Source organism: Protomyctophum parallelum (genome assembly GCF_964188405.1).
Source record: "Protomyctophum parallelum genome assembly, chromosome: 15".
Taxonomy (NCBI): domain Eukaryota; kingdom Metazoa; phylum Chordata; class Actinopteri; order Myctophiformes; family Myctophidae; genus Protomyctophum; species Protomyctophum parallelum.
In genome coordinates this window covers 3,758,818-3,778,586 of record NC_139710.1, presented here as the reverse complement: position 1 = coordinate 3,778,586, position 19,769 = coordinate 3,758,818, and the positions used below count along the sequence as shown (strand labels likewise).

The 19,769-nt window shown below is 42.7% G+C and overlaps 1 protein-coding gene across 2 annotated transcripts; it reads right to left on the bottom strand.

Annotated features, from left to right (window-relative positions):
- Positions 1–4,618: 4,618 nt before the first annotated feature.
- Positions 4,619–19,410, bottom strand: araf (A-Raf proto-oncogene, serine/threonine kinase). Of its 2 annotated transcripts, none has more exons than XM_083783734.1 (15): positions 19,324–19,410; positions 17,402–17,496; positions 16,360–16,658; positions 13,729–13,889; positions 11,895–11,999; positions 11,423–11,567; positions 11,293–11,320; positions 11,042–11,172; positions 10,621–10,823; positions 9,748–9,924; positions 9,168–9,214; positions 8,373–8,491; positions 6,805–6,936; positions 6,059–6,193; positions 4,619–5,672 (listed from the first exon to the last, which is right to left on the bottom strand). In XM_083783734.1, the coding sequence occupies exons 3-15, from the start codon at positions 16,582–16,584 to the stop codon at positions 5,532–5,534; spliced, it is 1,749 nt and encodes a 582-aa protein (XP_083639860.1). In that variant the 5' UTR covers positions 16,585–16,658; positions 17,402–17,496; positions 19,324–19,410; the 3' UTR covers positions 4,619–5,531. The 2 variants fall into 2 exon arrangements, with proteins under 2 accessions (XP_083639860.1, XP_083639861.1); XM_083783735.1 differs by having other exon boundaries at positions 11,045–11,172.
- Positions 19,411–19,769: the final 359 nt, after the last annotated feature.

Here is a 19,769-nt window from a genome sequence, read left to right as displayed (position 1 = left end):
TAAAATCCTGCATCAATATTTTAAGACAAAAAAAAAAAAACTAAAAAAAACTAAGATTTCCTTTACATTTTAAAATAATTTTGTTCTTTTTTTTTTAAACCGTCACACAAAAAATAGAAACAAGTACAATTTTTGCCATTAAAAAAAATGTAACTGTACACAGCAGAATATACCATTTATTGCAAACTTAACACCCCTGATACCTCAGAAAACTATAAACACAATTATTGCAATTCACCTAGAGAGATATGCCAAAAAGGGGAAAAAAAGACGAAGGAGAAAAAAAAAAACCTTCTCCGATACAACTCTCTCAATTTCCTCTCTGAGAAAGACAGCTGTATCTGTTTTTAACATCCCCATAATGTCCGCTGAAAGCACCCAGAGACAGCAGCAGCGTAAAGCATAATGTATACTTCCATACAGAATGGTGTTGCTAGCAACAGTCATGTGATGAAGCATAAATTAGGCTTCAGTGGTATATTCTCTGACATAATGTCATTATTGCCGTCTGTCCCATGTACTGTACAAGGTGATCCCAGTAAGCATGACACTTATCCCACTCCTCTCTTCCTGTTATTGGTGTTAAGTCACCAGATCAAACTGTCCTCTTTGGGGGATACAGAGGTAACGTCTTCCACTGCGCTGTAGTCTAGCTGTACACGATCAACAAAATAAATAAAGCAGGGAAATTCTCAGCTATGGTGAATCTCCTTCAGATCTTACACTCAGTGAGAGCATGAGAAAACCCTATAGTCTAGTGTGAAGTTTTCAGTTTTAAATTACATTCTGCCATTCGTATTGCGCCATTACGTTTTTAAATGTTTTTTTTGGGGGGGGGAAAGATAGATGTCATCCCATAACTATTGGGCTACACAGATACTTATCCTCTACCCATATACATCATTAGAACATTAGAATTGCAGTACAATGCCACTGTAGTGAAGTGCTGAGCTAAACTACCACACTGAAACTAAGTTTAATATCTAGTACTTAGTGCCCAACTGCCCAAGATGCTGTTGAAAGAAGCAAACCAAATGCCTCTGCGAGACAGGAAGAAAACCCATTAAAAGGTGCAACACTGGGCCAGTACCATGCCTCAGAGAATATTCTTGTAAAACCATTACTTAAATGCTGCAAAGAGTGTGATCTCTCTCAGTAAACATTTAGTCTGCCTCAAAAGATCCAAGATTACAGACAAAGAACATCTGGGGGGGGAAAATAAGTATACATCAATAAATAAGAATGAACAGAAACAGAGTCATTAACTAAGCCAATGTTTCTCCACAAACACCCAGCGAGTCAGGAAGTTAACGCTCCCCGTGCTCCGGGCCACAGCGGCATTATGGGATCCACAAAGTCCCCAGCCGTTCCAACTAGTTTGGTAGCAAAACATGATTTTTATTATTAGAACCCAAACATAACTGCTGGTTAGCTGCAAAAGTGGCTGACCAAGTAGAAAAACAAAGCCATAATCAGCCAGTCTAAAATTAGCATCTGGTTGGTGGCTGGTGTTCATTTTTCCACCCTGCATCCAAGCCATACCCAGAATCCATAACCCACTGACAAAACTGGAATGAGCAAAACAATGAGGGTACCCAGCCCCTATATTTAAAAACATTAAAACACCTAGGTTAAAACACCTGGATCTGCTGCGTAGACAGAAAGCTGTCAGTTCTATTTTGTTCAGTAACCACTGACCCTTGATTAGGCTCTGCACCATGCAGTTAATCGCATCAATTACTGTATAAACAAGGAAAAAAAAGATAGCGCCCTCTAATGTCGAGCCGCAGCCCAGTGCACACACACACCATCAAGCATACAGTACAACCTTCACAGTCACTGTTCAATTCACAAACGTCAAAGCATGAAACAAAAATCCTGTCCTAATAAATGTGCCTTTTTGACTGGAGCGCAGTCAAAACAGCCAAACTTGTTCCCAAGACTGATACTAAAAGGAGAACATGTCAAAGGAGAATAGGTGGTTTTGTGTGCATCTACTGTTAACTCTTCTTGAATTTTGTAAGCTAAACAAAAAAAAGGACTGGAATCAAATTCTGATTCATGGTCTGCAGCAATGTGGGAACTGAAATATTTGCTTACAGTAACCGCCACCTGTACTGAGCATTTCTCATGTATGAGTACAGTATGCCTGTCACTCCAATTTAAGTACAAAACCAGGACAAACTGACTTGATTTAAACTCGAGTTAAAAAAAGAATACAAACTAAATAAATATGGCTTGTATTTGTTTTCAACAGTCTTGATGAGTCCGTAATTCAAGTACGCCGTAGCCACACACAAAAACTTCCACACCTTTTGGAAGTTCACACATTAAACTGAGAAAAGGGACAAACAACTACAGGGTATGGTCAAAACAAAGAAAACCAAAACTGTTAATAAAGCTTTTCCATGATATCGAGCCTTTCAACAGTGCAGAAAACACTCACCCCGCTATGCAGTTACTGTGGATCCCAAATTAAACAGCCACATACTTTTTTCAACTTAATTCTTTTTAATATACCCTCCGATAAAATATCCCCCCAAATCACAAACAACCCACCCTTATTTGCATGAATTTGGCTGGGGATAATTGTACACTCTGGCATTAATCCATTAAAGGGACAATTTGAATAACTAATGATTCAATATGATCATTACAATTCCATAATTTAAATCTTTAGAAAGACAAGATGGAGATGCCTCTACAACTTAAGACATCTTGAATTACAAACTTTAGATAATGATCTTTACCTAACACCTAGCATCTAAGATAATGCCCCTAATGTCAAGGTATTGGTTGTTACTAGCCCATTCTGACCGGGCACCCATTTTGGTGTCAGCATCATGTTATGCTTTAGCTATTGAAAAATAGCAGATCTACAAGCTCATATCGCGCCACCGAGTGGCGCGATACGAGCTTGTAGGTCTGCTATTTTTTGAAAAATAGAATCTGATCTCAGGTCAGAATGGGTTCATCAGACCAGTGTGTGTCCAGTGGAAACCTCGTGTGAATCTGATCTCAGGTCAGAATGGGCTAGTCATATGTCAAGGCCTCTGCAATATCTGTCATTGCAAGTTAGAAGTGAACTATTACAATAACCCTGGAGTAGGACTGTCAAACTGCCTTTGTTCCCTTTATTATGACCACATCCTGTAGTTGCGTAAGGCAGTGTGTTAGAACGTTTTCCACGTCAAAATGGTGGTGTACATGCATTGTAATGGTGGTGTACATGCATTGCACACTTGCATCAGAATATAGTATACACGCAAGCACTGCACATCGTCATCGATCATGTCCAGTGTCTTAATGACATTTCTCCTGATCTTGTAAATATCGGAATGAGAAACAATTACTGTGTGTGTATGAACTGATGTCTCTTCCTCGAGACTAGTCATCTAACCTTGGCGAGTGTCGACAGACAAAACAGCAGCTTCTGATATGCGTTAACACATTTAAGCCAAACACCACTTTCAACGGTGAAAAGAGGAAGTATGAGTAGGAGTATGGGCCTGTGACTGGAGGGTTGGATTCAGAACTGCCGTGGGATAACCTGGATTGGTAGGCGATAGGAAACACACCTCCCTTAACAACCTAATGTTGAAGCGCCGTTGGGCAAGGCACTACATCTCCCAACTACTGCTGTGGAGCTACTCAGTGGCCCAGCAGGTGAAAACTGTGACTGTGATGGGCAGCTCCCAGGTATGATTGTTAATGTAACTGAATGTGAAGCATGGCATTGATGAAAAACACCAGACAGATGTCAGAATCAATCTTCTTCTCGGAATAAGGGGGAGTGGGGAGGCTAAGCATGTGTAGAAGAAAAGTGTGTGTGTGTGTGTGTGTGTGTGTGAGCACTGAGAATATTCTATTAAGACTTAGGGGCCAGACTTTCATGAGACGACCTGTAATTAATTTGGGGAGGGGGAGGGGGGGGGGGGGGGGGGGGGGGGTGAGAAAAGTTCTATGGATGACATTGACTGCACTGAAGTTCCATTGTGCAGGTGTCCGAGGCATATAAAAAGAAAAAGTAAAATAACTCACTGTTGTATAGCAGCAGTACAACTAAATGTTTTGATTCAAAGACTGCATCTTACTACAGTTTACCAAATAACTTAAAAAAGAGAGAGAGAGAGAGAAAGCGAGCAAAAGTCTCTTGTCAGCATTTGTCAATCTTGAAGCTCGCGGTAACATTCTATAAAGAGTAAACCTGTGGAAAGAAGCCTTGAGGAATCCATTGCCAGGTATCTGTTGGAATGTGGGGCACCTCTGAGCACGAGCAGAACGAACGCAGAATGGCTGCCAGCTGGAAGGATGAAGGATGCTGTGGTCGATGAGTCCAAAGCTCCAGAGAGTGAGCACAATAAGGTTCTGCACAATATCTATGCCAATTATGCACTCAAACTACCGCAGTGGAGCAAGAATATATGTCCACGAGTGATACAGTTTTGCTTCAGTCTTGAACAAGCAGAAAGCATAATCTGCCGATGAGGTGAGACAATTTAATTTGAACCGCGAAGCAAATTTTTAATTATTGTAATGAGGCCGTGTAATCCATGTATGCATGTCATTTTGTCCACAATGACGCAATACATTTCAACATAATCAATTTGAATCACGCCACAGATCTTCATATCTCTAAGACAGTATCTGACATTTGGTTGTCAAAGATCAAGGTCGGCGATGAGCCACTGCAACTATCCAAAATATGAATGTCTAGGTTTCACTCGTTTCAAATATTCCAATGTAAGTTTCACTTATTTCTGTAGTTTAATAATATCTGATTATGATATAAGGGCAGTGTCTATCCACTTGTCTAGAGGTTGTCTCGCTCAATTCAAGAAGTCTTATAACTATAAGAAGTGTGGAAATAACTGGACATGCATGTCTTTAAACAAGGCAACCTAGGGGTGTACTGTGTTGACTGTGAAGTTGAGCCACATGGCTTTTCAGACCAAGATTGTTTTGGCATTTCCAGCACCCTCTGGTGGACAAATATGCGGATAGTGACATGCATATACACTGTATACACTCATTACAGGGGCATTAATAGTTTCACCTTGTTGCCCAATTGCACAATTTGTGTTTACACACTTTTGTCTTCAACGTTTGCGTTAACACAAACCCTCAAAGCTGGACATAGGAGGGGCCGGTGCCCCTCAAAAATAAATCAAGACTGATGCAATACTAAAATACCTTGTTAAGACTTGTGCTCCATCAAGACTACAGCAGTCTTTTCTGCTGGAGTGCTCCCAGCAAACCCAACAAGGGCTTTGTCTGCAGAAGTGGTGGGTTTGGGAATGAGCACGTCAGCTAGACTGCTAGGACAGTCCCGTTGCTCTCTGTCTGTGTGCCGGGGGGACATACTGTACTGCAGCGCTGGGCATGCGGGCGGTGAGGGGAGCACGGAGGGCTATCAGCCTGGTGGTGGTGGTGGTGGTGGTGGTGGTGGCGGTGGCGGTGGCGGCGAGGGGAGCTCAGAGGGGCATCGACGTGGTGGTACATGCATGGTTGCTGGTGGAGGGGGCTGGAGCTCAGAGGGGCATGATTCGGGTGGTGTGAAACAGGAGAGGGTTGAGGTCCTCTGCGTGGACGGCCCGGTGCAGGGAGGGCTCTGAGGCACTCCGTTCGATTTTTGGCAACAGGTCCTGGACCTGTTCAATGGCTACCAAGATCTATAGAGAGAGAATGATCGAGACAAAAACATTTGATAGGCTCCGTGATTTACTCGACATGAGGGATTTGCTTCCTGCAGCACTTTGTTTAGGAATGACTTATTTCATAACCTATTTCTACAAATACACCAATGTACTGAGAATTGGGACTAGGTGAAGGCTACAATCTTTAATTTGCTATTTATAAGTGTAGTTAATTCACATAATAATGGACAACATATATTTAGAGATGGCTTTAAAGGGACACTTTTAGAGGAGATGAGTTTAAAGGACATATTTCTTAAAGCAGCAATCCATTCTATGTAGAGTATGTTGACTGCAACACATGACATGTAAACCACGTTCGCTGTGGGGGTATGCCTTTTCTGCATTTATGCTGCCCTCACCTGAGGAAAGAGGGGTCTCTCGTCACGCTTGAACTTCAGGCAGTCGACAATGAGCCTTTTCATGGATTTGGGCGAGGTACTATACAGCTTACTGAGATCTGGAGACAAGTAGCCCCTGCCGACCATGAAGATGATCTGAAATGAAACGTGTGTCAATATACACGCATGCAAGAGAGGATACAGTTGCTACATTTCTATGAGTAGTGCCAATGACAATCATTCCATTCCAACTCCTTCTTAGCTACTCTCTTCTGAGATGGTGATAAAAAAACTTCCGTTGTCATTTTAACTACTGACTTTTGTGTGCAACCCAGACAATGTTGTTTTATTTATTTTTCTGGTTTTTAATCAGACATGCGGCATGCCCTATGTTTTTTTTTAATTAACCTTTTCATTATTTAATTATTTAATGAAAAGGTATTAATTAAAAAAAAAATGTAACGCTTGTCTGCCGACATGCCAACAGGGGAGGCTCGTTACAGTGCATAATGTGTGCGAGACACAGCAGCATAACATCAAGCCAGGAGGATGATGTATGTGTTGTACGCGCAGATTCAGGTGACATCAGAACCCTGCATCAACCCTCTGCTTTATTTCCATAGTGACAGTGAGACCGGAAAGGTTGACAGAGGGAATGACACACAGTGAACCGGCCGACTATAACCCCCCCCCCCCCCCCTTCATTAGCATACACGATAAAGGCTCCTTTGGAATGTTTGTTATGCAACCTTGATAAACCTTCTGACCTGGTCTCTGTTGTTGATGCTGGAGTAAGGCAGGGTCCCAGACATCAGCTCAAACAGCACTACTCCATAGCCATACACGTCGGACTGAAAGGTGTAAGGGTTAGTATCCTGCATCCGGATCACCTCGGGGGCCTGAAATGCACAAATACCACCATATCAGTTGAAAGACTTTTACATTACATCTAGCCATTCGTAAAAATGACTTGAACCGGACTTGAATTCTTCGCATGGTGACGTGTTGTGAGCTTGTAGAGCAGCTATTTTCGGTGAATAGAGGCAGAGATTTGTGGTAGATCTAAAAAAAAAAGAGCACATCTAGTACAGTGCAACTCAGGTCCGTTTTACTAACTATAGAGGGTCTAAAGGCCCTTCCAAACGGGAAGCAATTTAACGCCTATAGTTCTTTTTCAATGAGACCTGCAGGTTTTTTCTGTACGCACGGAGCAGTCGAGTGGCAACAACGCAAGGGTATTTACATGGCTACTGTCCCGTGAAATTGTCGCGTGCATGCTCATTTCATGCAGGACTCACCAGACCTGGATTCGGTTTAGCTTTTTTTTTTTTTACGCTTTTTTGTACCTCTTGAGCAGACCTGTAGCAGACCTAAACTAAAAGGCATTTCCCCAACAGCTGGTCAATATATTTTACATTGACAGGCATCGACCCCAAGCGGTTGCCCGACTGCCCGTGGCATGTAAATAAAACTTTCAGGCAGCTGGAGTTTGCTTTCGAGTTGTCCCACCGGGCACGTGCACAATTGAGTGGGGACCCCAACCATCTTTAGTTCGCTATAAGCACAACACGATATATCAGTCTAAACACCAGAACGTGGCCAGATCGCTTGGTCCCGCCCGCCCGCGCACACACACACACTCACAAAACTCATTCAAGCATTCTTTCCCAGTAGATAAAACTTTGTGACAATTTCACTCTATGGGTGGACGTGTGTGTGAGATGAGCATGGCTACATCCCACCCGCGATATTAAAAAAAAAAAACACCCGCAGATATTTAATGCATGTGCTGCGGTTCCCTACTAGTTCTTAACCAACATGTGAAAATGCAAGAATGCAGCAAGCATTTCTTTTATGTCAGATTCAAAACAGCAATGCCAATACCTACTGGTAACGGTCAAACTTAGCATGCAACATATTATAACTCTAGGTTAGCATGTGTCAAGTTAAAACGAACGTAAACCCTTGAATTCCAGTTGGTGGACTTAATAACAGCGCTTTGTCAAATGATGAGAAAGTAAGTGTCGTCTGGTCTGTGGCATGTAAAATAAGAGCACCGTTTATCTATAATGTGCCGTTTTCACGGTTGCTACACTTAAAAATATGAAATGGCAAGTGTGAACGGTGAACCCATAGTCATATTCATACTGTATATATTTTTGCATAAATAGTCTTTTTGCGCAGCCACAGAATTCACGAGTAGAAAGTAAGTGTTAAATTGACCGGTAATTCAAATTTTACCTATCATTTTATAATGGACGATTTACTTTGCGGGCAAGAAGAACATGTCCTGTCAACACCTGTCACATTGGCATAGAAATGTTAAAACTCTCACCATCCAGAGAATAGATCCACTTGGCTGTTCGACTTGCTGTGAACCACTCCATCGAGATTTGACAGTGGCCAAACCAAAGTCACCTATCTTCACCGTCCAGCCCTCATGGAGAAAGATGTCTAGCAGCAGTGCTAAGGAAAAGTATTCTATAGAAATCTCCAAAAAAAAAGGTTAACCCATTCTGACCCGAGATCAGATTCATACGAGGTTTCCACATGGACACACACTGGTCTGATTAACCCATTCTGACCTGAGATCAGATTCTATGAAAATGTCAGTCGATCTTCGATTTTTCAAAAATAGCAGACCTACAAGCTCGTAGCGCGCCACTCGGTGGCGCGCTATGAGCTTGTAGATCTGCTATTTTTTCAATAGCTAAAGCATGACATGATGCTGACACCAAAATGGGTGCCCGTTCAGAATGGGTTAATGACAACTAAAAGCATTGTTACAGGAGGCTAATGCACATGTCAAATACTGTATATATCGGTATATATGACGGCACCACTCTAACAGACTAGAGGATTTTATTATATAACAACGATAAGGGAACTGCAAAAAAATAAAATTTGTGGTTACAAACCCTGTGCAGTAACTTACACAATGAATCAAAATATTGAAATTGTCTGTATTGTTATAACTGGCCCCCAAACTCATGATGGCTGATTTGACATGTGAGACAGAAAGTAACCCAACGTCTCCAAAATGTAGTTACTGTACTTAACTAACTAACTGACTGATTTATCAACTAACTTATTTATGTCAATGTTAAATAAATTCTGGAAAAAAGGATACTGTTCGATTTCAGATCTCGATGAATTATGTTCTTGGCATGAAGATAACTGTAAGGGAAACAAATGAGGCCACAGCAACAAATTAGATGAACAAAATTATGAAGTTCAAAGTGAAATGCTTTTAGTCTTAAATCTTGTTATATCACTTGCATTTGCGTACGTGACTAGCTGGAATTGGTACCGGCATTAAGATAGGTCTGAGAGTATTACTAATTTCTGTATTTGAACGTGAACTGAAACAGTAAGCATCTCAGATTTACCAAAGTGACAATTAAAATGTATGCCCTACATTACAAAGTGCAGTAAAGCTGACATAATGGGTGTAAAAGAATTTCAACTTGTCAGCCAAATGAGATATCGGCATATAAGTGATATTACACTAACTGCACATCTGTTCTTGAGGTAACCGTTTATCCACCAAAATCACAAAGGCTAAATTGACCTTTGGGATACACAAATAAGTCAGTGTGTCCAAAAACGCAGTTGCTGCACTTTGTCTTTGTACTTTACATACAGTAAGCTTCAATGTGCATGTTTAGCATTCTTGTGAACTGAAACAGCATCTAAAGTGTAGGACTTACTCCATGCCTTGTGATGTCTGGCGGGCCACGTCAATACGGCGCATGGTTTCAAACTTGGTCTCGCTGACGTGCAGATGGCGGTACAGGCTACTGCCCTCGCACCACTGGGTGATGATGGCAAAGTTGGGCTTTGTCATGAAGCCCATGAACAGCAGAATGTTGACATGGCGCGTTTTCCTGTGGCGGAGGGTTGAGAGTGGTTTGAGTTGGGTTCGTGGAGAGAGGTTTATTTGCAATGTTAGTTAACATTGAAAATAATAATCCGGGATCCCATTGCTGAAAATACTTGGGGACAAAACACCAAGTTTCCATAGAAAAGCAGCACATTTGCATGCCTGCTGTATTAACAATACAGAATCAGATGATGCAGGCGGAGTTTGATTGCGACTGTAGGTGGCAGTTTACTATGAAAACCTGCATCTCCCGTCAGCCTTGTGACACGCTCCATATATGGCCAATACATAATTAATAATATATGTCACACTTGCAAATGAACCAAGTTGGTACAACACATGGATCTCCATATATGAAAATCACGACGCTGACCTCATCAAACCCTGGATAGCCAGAGAGGCATGTCGAAGTCAGAAATGAAGAGCTCAGTATATCCATCTGGTCAAAACCACGGAGAGCTCCTTAGATTACGCGCACCGAGCCTTTCTTTGTGAACGGTAAACAGGGAAGTGAACGACAACGTGCATGCAGGAGAGAGAATATTTTTCTCTCGTTTGATAACAATGAAAATGCGCTAGGACGTGTGTACATGTCCTATACCAACCCGTCGGGTTGGTTTAGTTATGACGTTCCCACACGTCGTACGGTCTAAATGGGTTAAGATGGCGGGGGAAACCATTGAAGGCAGGAGCAACTCACCGTAAGACCTGCATTTCATTTTTGAAGGCTTGCAGCTGCTCGGGTGTGGGGTCAGTCACCTTGAGGATCTTGATGGCGACGTCTCCATGCCACTTGCCTTTGAAGACGGTTCCAAAGGAGCCAGCGCCTATCCTCTTCTGAATGGTGACCTCCCGCGAGTGGACCTCCCAGTAGTAGCTTGAGTCTCTGTAACCACCGCGGTGCTGTAATGCAGACACACACCTATGTTGATCATCACCCTCACCTGTTTGGACAAGGCGAGAGGCCCTTCATATTGGCCCCAGCCTCAGTCTTTTATTTTTCTTTAATTGACTATAATTCGTTTTTTTTTTTTTATCTTTGTAATGCATTTTTAACATAATATGTATTTTGGTCAGTGCCATGAAAAGATTAGTAATGGCAAGCTTGTCCTACGACGTACCACCTTCTTTTTGTCGTCAGATGAGGAGGATTTCCGTTCCTTGTGTTCTGAGGGCGATTTAGGTGGCCTCCTGCCTGGGGAGCCTAGGGAGGATGGAGGGCTGGTGGAGGGTTTCGGTGAGGGCTCTGGACCTGTGGGAATAAAAGGTAGTGGAACAAAATGAGAAAAGAATGTGTGTGTATTACAAGCATTTCAAGAAGAGCACTATGAGAGAAGGATGCATTGTAGGATTTAGTTAAATTATTTCATACCCATTGTATTGTTGAGTTTTAGTGCTTCCTGGGGGTAGAATTGAAACGCAGAGAAATATATGATAAGTTTCACTGTACATTTAAGAGTAATGTTGATAAAGTGCAGTCACGTTATGTTTTACCAACAGACCTCTATGATGCTAACACCAGCAGAGCCCACAGTGCTGATCATATGAACATTAGGCGTGGAGGTGGAGCGATGCCTCTGTAGGGACTGGCACTCTCCGCCTGGCATGGGGAAATGGAAGGCTGAGGTTGGGGACAGGAGTCCCATCCTGAGGGTACACAAGACCGGATTAGATCAAAGTGTTTTTCTGGGTATCCTATCATGTTTTTCTGTGTATCCTATCATGTATCTTACCAAGAGGGCCAGGTTTTTTAATCCAACCAACCATGAACATACACTGGTTGATTTCACAAATTTGGGAATTTGGGGAGGGGAGACCAATAAAATAAATAATGTTCTTTACTCATTCCCCCTGTGTGAAGCTTGATTTAATATAATTGGTGCATTTCAAAGTCAACCTCAAAAGAGACTAGGACTGTGTTGCTTGTTTTATAGAATGTGAATCACGTAGTTCAGTGTTGAACAAGGAGCTTACCCAGCAGGATCTGGGGTTAAGGCTATGTCACTCTGCGATAGCACGGAATTATCTGGCAATAGAACGGATATCTGGGGGTATTCATCTTGACAGGCGAGGGCCACCCTGATCACAACACACATACGACACACATATGAGAAGGGAAAGGGGACAATGTGACACAATTACATGGCATGACAGACCTGATAAGACGAGGGTCAAATGACGATGGGAAGTGGACCAATGCAACGATTCTTTTTTTTAGACTGATTTTGTCTGCTATACCAGTCACTTAACCATTCTGACCTGAGATCAGATTCTAGAAATGTCAGTCGCTCTTCGATTTTTCAAAAATAGCAGACCTACAAGCTCGTATCGCGCCACTCGGTGGCGCGATATGAGCTTGTAGATCTGCTATTTTTAAATAGCTAAAGCATAACATGATGCCGACACCAAAATGGGTGCCCGGTCAGAATGGGTTAAGACTTTTTCTGATACACTGAAATTGTGATCTACGATTTTTAGGGATGGGCATTTTTACAGCATGGGCAACCAAGGGGTCAGACATCGAGAACAGTGTTTTTTATGCATGTCTCCCAAATGTTTGTGTGTCCATGGGTAATTATGTCCATCAATCTACCCACGTCTCATCTCGCAAACAAATACACAGATCAGCGCCAAATGTATTGTGCCTGGAATTCAATACCCAAATATGTTTCATATTTTGTTAATATATTTTTTGTGTGGATTTTTCTACATTCTGTGAATTTACAATCTCAGATTCACCGTTGCTCCATATTTTGGCAAGACTGAGGTCATCAATAGGACAGAGAACCACAGGAAAGTCTTGTGGTGGTGGCACTGGCTCAAGATGTAAAGTAGGCAAAGTAGTTTCCAGTTCAATAACCAGCTCCTTGTGGCTTTGTATCAAAGTATCTTTGAAAAAGAAAAACCCTAACTCTATACCCCCAGTACGATATATAAAAGGTGCTATATAAATACACCATTTGCCATTTTGGGGTTTCCTAGTTGTCTCTTCATCAGCTACAGTTTGAGGAAAGTATTTGATTAAAAGCTAAAGGGAAACTTAACTGGGATCAGAAATACAAAGATGTGTTTCCTTGTGACTTTGCGGGGGCCAGCAACATTTGATATTTGATTATACATACGTTGGATAAATCCAACAGGATGATGTTAACGTTAATATCACTGGACCAAGTACGGTGGTTCAGCTGTCACTACTATGGCTACAAATGGGGCGGATGTAGCCGAGTGAGTAGAGAGGTCGCCTGGGAATCAGAACGTCACTGTTCTATGTGTCGAAGCGTCCCTGAGCAAGACACTTAGGCCCCCTTTACATAGCGACCGGGCATGCACACTGCAGCGCTTTTAATCATTGTCTGGTCAGGCTTTTATTTTCGTTCGCATTTAGCTCAAAAATGGGAAAAACTGGGTAAACGCTTTGGAAATTCTGGCATACAGGAAGCCCAGCTCCTTGTATTTCGTTAACCAATAACAGGGCAGAGGTGTTTCGGTCCAAATTTGGTGAAGTCAGTCAGTGTTCTCCACTGTTTTCTACCGGGTAGGTGGAGGCGCATTTTTGTGCCAGAACCGGCCCCTCTAGACCAGAAATCATACAGGCTAGGCCAGGCTGCATCTGGTGTAAATACTGAATACACTTTCAACAGCCGTTTTCTATGGAGACCGTTGTGTAAAAGTGGCCTTAACCCCTAACTGCTCCCCAAGGCGCTGCCTCCTGGTTCTTCTGATGGATTAAATGCAGAGAACACTGTATATATATATGCAAACATGATTCATTTGATTAGCATTAGAGTGTATTAAACTTCAAACTCACGTTTTATATTTTGATATGGTGTCCATGTCTACGCAGACAGTGGGCACCTTGCTGCTGCAGTGCTGGTGAAACTTGTAGCCACATGTCTGACATCTGAAGCCGTTAAACAGGAACTTGTGGCAGAAGTCACAGTAGGCCAGTTTGAAGAAGGTTTTCCGTACCTGTGCAGATGAATAAGGTCACGATGTACCCTTGTTGAACTAAAATATTTAATATAACAATAATGATACACTGTTTACCACTGTACTGCTGCCGTTACTGTATGTACAGACCCTTTTCACAGTAAGAACATCCCCATAAAACACTACAGAAGCTAATATTAATTAACTTGTGGGAGTTTTATTTAGGTGTCAAGAGATTATAAACACAACCTGTCTCAAGAAATCGCAAAACCTCCATGAAATTTGCCTCGTGCATTGGAAGGAGATCCTGGTGGTAAAACTTCTTGTGGCTTGAACGAGGAGGGAGTGAAGCTAGGTAGATTACGGAGTGTTCAGAACTTAGAGCTGGAAGTATAGAATGATTTTGTCTTCGTTTGGCATTGGTAGGTCTTGCAGACGCTAAAGGAACACATTTCTTTTTGTTTTGAGTATGCTGCAGCCTTTACTGTGTCAACATGGACGGATAAAGGTAACTTCATGCTTCAACACTTGAATGAAACACACCCACAATCTGCTTTTTGCATATGATGTGGTCCTGATGACATCATCGGTCGAAGACCTTCAGCTCTCACTGGACCGGTTCGCAGCAGAATGTACGGTGGCTGGGATGAGGATCAGCGTCTCCAAATCTGAGGCCATGGTTCTCAGCAGGAAACCGGTGGATTGTGCAGTCCGGGTAGGGAATGAGGCTTTATCCCAGGTGAAGTAGTTCAAGTATCTCGGGGTCTTGTTCACGAGTGAGGGGAGGACGGAGAAGGAGATCAGCCGGAGAATCGGCTGTACCGCACTGTTGTGACGAAAAGAGAGTTGAGCCAGAAGGCAAAGCTCTCTGTCTACCGAGCAATCTTTGTTCCTACTCTCACCTATGGTCATGAAGTGTGGGTCATGACCGAAAGAATAAGGTAGCGAATACAAGCGGCCAAAATGAGTTTTCTTCGACGTGTGGCGCGCGAGAAGTTCAGTTACACGAGAGAGACTTGGAGTAGAACCGCTGCTCCTTCGCCTGGAAAGGAGCCAGTTTAGGTGGTTCGGGCATCTGGTTAGGATGCCTCTCGGGCGTCTCCTTAGGGAGGTCCTCGACGCATGTCCTACTGGGAGGAGACCCCGGGGCAGACCAAGGCGCAGTTGGAGGAAATGCATTGACCAACTGGTCTTGGAACGTCTCGGGATCCCCCAGGAGCAAGTCACTAATGTTGCTCTGGAGAGGGAAGTCTGGAGCACTCTGGTGGAGCTGTTGCCTCCGTGACCCGACTACGGATAAGCGGTTGAAGATGGATGGATGGACACCCACAATTAATGTTATTACCTTCAGCTGCATTTACGGAACTACAATAGCTAAAGTAAACATAAATCATCAATAGTCATAGAAACCAACTGGAAAATATTTATTTTCTAAATTCCTGGAAACACATTGTGGAAGAACAATTTCAAAACGGTTTCAAGTGAGGCAATTGTGAATGATCAATTATGATTAATTAGATTATATAATTTGGACACATATAGCCTATGGACATTTTAAGGCTTAAGCCTTAATTTGTTTTATTGTACTACTTGTCGCACGTCAGAAATAGCAGCTCTACAAGCTCACAATGTGCTGCCTGTGACCACATGTTAATTACGCTAATGTGGGCATCTGACACTGCCATAATGACCTTTCAACTAACATGAGATGTGCACGTTTTTAGCCAATATAAGGGCTAAATATATTACATTGATAAAAAATAATTTGTAATTAAGATTTAAAAAATAAAACAACATTTGTGAAGTTGGCTTAATAATGAAACTGTCAGGATGTAATAGACATTTTTAGAATATGATCTCAGGTCAGAATGGGTTAACCCATTCTGAACGGGAACCCATTTTGGTATTAGCATCATGTTATGCTTTAGCTATTTAAAAATAGCAGATCTACAAGCTCATATCGCGCCACCGAGTGGCGCGATACGAGCTTGTAGGTCTGCTATTTTTTTTTAAATCGAAGACACTCTTAGAATCTGATCTCAGGTCAGCATGGGTTAATAATGAAACTGTCAGGATGTAATAGACATTTTTAGAATCTGATCTCATGTCAGAATGGGTTAAAAAAATTCTGCCTAACGATGATGTCACTGGTGGGCGGGTTTCTGAACTGCCCACAGCCCTCCTATGAGACACAGACTGAGTAGGAAAAAATTGTGCCATTTTATCATGATTATTAGTGAGGACCCGTTATATGAAGATAGGTTTAAAAGTGGTGTAGTGGTCCGTTAAGTCATTGCTTTACAATGCAATATTTTTACAGACTGGAAACCGCTTATAACATGTTTTCTCCTAAATTGGTCATTACTGTTTTGAGGAATCATTTGGGGTGTTTTCAGACCATACTCCGACCACTTCCAGAGAACGTCTGAGAGACTGAGTATGGTTCATTTCAGAGGGGTTTGAGTTCTTCTAGAGTCAACTTCAGAGGCAGTGTTTTGCATTATCTCACCTTGCAGCGTGTGTGAGAGTTCATGAAGCTGAACGGGGTGGGCTGCTTGTCAGGGGCTTGAACCTGGGCCAGGGAGAAGTCTACAGAGTCCTTCACAATCCTTGGGGGTGTACCGGTCCGTAGCCTGCCCACCTTCAGCGCCAACTTCTCCCGCAGCGTGTGGGATAGCCCGGCGCCCGATGGGGGGTCTCCAATTCTCCCCCCCGGCGATGTGGTTTGACCCATGAATAGGGAGCCAGACAGGAATGTGCCAGTGGTAAGTACCACTGAGCTGGCTAAGATGGGGTGGCTTCTGTCCACTGAGGAGGACCGATAAAATACCTGTCAATTCCTGAGTGTTAAGTTAACCCATTCTGACCGGGCACCCATTTTGGTGTTAGCATCATGTTATGCTTTATCTATTGAAAAATAGCAGATCTACAAGCTCGTATCGCGCCACCGAGTGGCGCGATACGAGCTTGTAGGTCTGCCACTTTTGAAAAATCGAAGAACGACTGACATTTTTTAGAATCTGATCTCAGGTCAGAATGGGTTAACCCATTCTGACCTGAGATCAGATTAAAAAAAATGTCAGTCGTTCTTCGATTTTTCAAAAAAATAGCAGACCTACAAGCTCGTAGCGCGCCACTCGGTGGCGCGCTATGAGCTTGTAGATCTGCTATTTTTCAATAGCTAAAGCATGACATGATGCTAACACCAAAAGGGGTTCCCGTTCAGAATGGGTTAATCCAGAGCAATTTACAGTAAGTAAGAACAGAAAACAAATATATAGTACATAAAAATAGTCACCATGAATCATACGAAATAAAGCTAAAAACAAGTACAGTTGAATATCTATATAAATTAATGAAACTATGCGTATACAACTATATACACTATAGTTGCTATGTCTACATCATTGTGAAACTGCATCACAATTCAGAATTTGCTTTAGAAGAATTTCTACTTTTCATATGTTCTGTTACGCAACATGTTTTGTTAATCTCAACTAGACTGACACCGACAAATTGCATATTTGAGATGCTGTTGTACTTCAACAAACCTCAAACAAAGCCAAGTTCCTGTCATAGAAGTCATTGTTCTTGGCAGCATCTGTACTGTTCAGGAACGGGCTGTCCTCCTTGTGGTTCCCTTGACCTACGAGAGAGAGACTATTTTACATACTGTAACTAGTAACTGACTCCAAATGAGCAGAGTGGTGCCTGAAAAATAACTTTACTGCACATTCATTTAACAATGATTTAAGCTTCACATTTGCAGCAGGTGTTGTATAGACCTGCCGTTCACAGCTAAATCTGAAGCCCCAAATAGCATTTGTTTTACGCAGGTGGAACACAACACAACACAACACTCGTTCTGTGCCTACAGTACATAACACTGCATTTAACGCAGAACCGCACTTCCTTAATGCGTCAAGAACGGAATTCAGACAAACAACAACAGCATCTATGGATGCCAGTGGTTCTCTGACTCTGTTGTCTCAGGGCACCCCTGAATAACTCTAGTGTATAACCGTATGTCATATTACGCTACGTAAATATGTCAATCTGATGAGGGGGGAACATTCACCAATTGGTGGTACAGTGCAATTCAGGTCTGTTTCACTAAGTATTAAACTTTACTCAAGTGATATTGATACATTCCAAATAATCAAAGTATTCTGAGGCACCCCTGGACTTGTGTCACGGCACCCACTTTGATTAACCCTGATCTATGCAATGCTCTACAACTGTAAAAATAAATTAATAATAATACAAATCTGTTGTATTGGAAGTTATCATTCCTGAAACAGAGCCAACCAAATTAAATCAAGGGGGATATAATCAGCCCTCAGTTAAACGGCACCTTTAGCTTCAAGCATGTGCAGTCTCACACACACGCACGCACGCACGCACGCACACAGACAGACAGACAGACAGACAGACAGACAGACAGACAGACAGACAGACAGACAGACAGACAGACAGACAGACAGACAGACAGACAGACAGACATTGAAAAATAGCAGATCTACAAGCTCATAGCGCGCCACCGAGTGGCGCGATACGAGCTTGTAGGTCTGCTATTTTTGAAAAATCGAAGAGCAACTGACATTTCTAGAATCTGATCTCAGGTCAGAATGGGTTCATCAGGACCAGTGTGTGTCCGGCGGAAACCTCGTATGAATCTGATCTCAGGTCAGAATGGGTTAACCCATTCTGAACGGGAACCCATTTTGGTGTTAGCATCATGTTATGCTTTAGCTATTTAAAAATAGCAGATCTACAAGCTCATAGCGCGCCACCGAGTGGCGCGATACGAGCTTGTAGGTCTGCTATTTTTGAAAAATCGAAGAGCAACTGACATTTTTAGAATCTGATCTCAGGTCAGAATGGGTTAATCAGACCAGTGTGTGTCCAGTGGAAACCTCATGAATCTGATCTCAGGTCAGAATGGGTTAAAGGAGAATTCCCTGCTGCCCCTGTCATTCCGTTAAATAAAGCGGTTTATTCAGCATTTATTTCAGAGGGGTATGTGTCTCTGCCTGGTGGAAAGGCAGTTGCAGTGAAGATCTTGAGAGATACAGGCGCACTACAAACATACATCCATTCTCCTCAGTTTCAGACACAGTGGTCTTTACTCTTGAGCGCAACACATCCTGCTCCGTAGGCACGTAGCCTGGCACCACCAGTCTCGCCAAGTCACACAGGTAGCTGCCAAACAATGAACTTCTCTGATCACACAAGTCCTTTTCACACAAGGTAACATATCTTACAGATTTACTCATCTCGTTAGTTCTTAGGAAACCACCCGGATTTGAACCTTGATCTCCCACAAGGGAAACCAAAGACATACAGTACCACTCACTCATCGACTGCCCCTTTGTATTTGAGAGGTACTAAACTACTTATTGTCAGCCACAGCTACTCTTCTACATTTTACACCCATGATGAAGTTTCCCGTAGCAGAAAGGAGCTGACTTACTATCCGGCAGAGTCATTGAGCTGGTATTCTGCGGCTCGTTCATAGCATTGCTGGATGCCACCATCGTTCCACAAACGTATAATGATGTCTGCCATTTCCTTTGGCATGGTGCCTTCCTCCATGGTGTCTGCAAGGTGCTGAAGCTTCCTGGCATCATCCTACACAGACAGGTGGAGCCACAGACACAAACACACTCAAGGTTTGTTGTAGGAAGCGCGGTACCCAGGCCGGTACCCAGGCTATTGAAAAATAGCAGATCTACAATCGCGTAGCGCGCGCCACCGAGTGAACTACAGTCTTTTCACATTGAAAATGACATTTATAAAAGATAACTGTGCATGAATGGTTAGAATGCATCCCAGTGCTTCTCAATTAAGCGTTCGTGGACCCCCCAGGCCCTTGGCGGATTCCCAGGGGGTCCCCAGTAAACGTAGGTAACGCAGCTA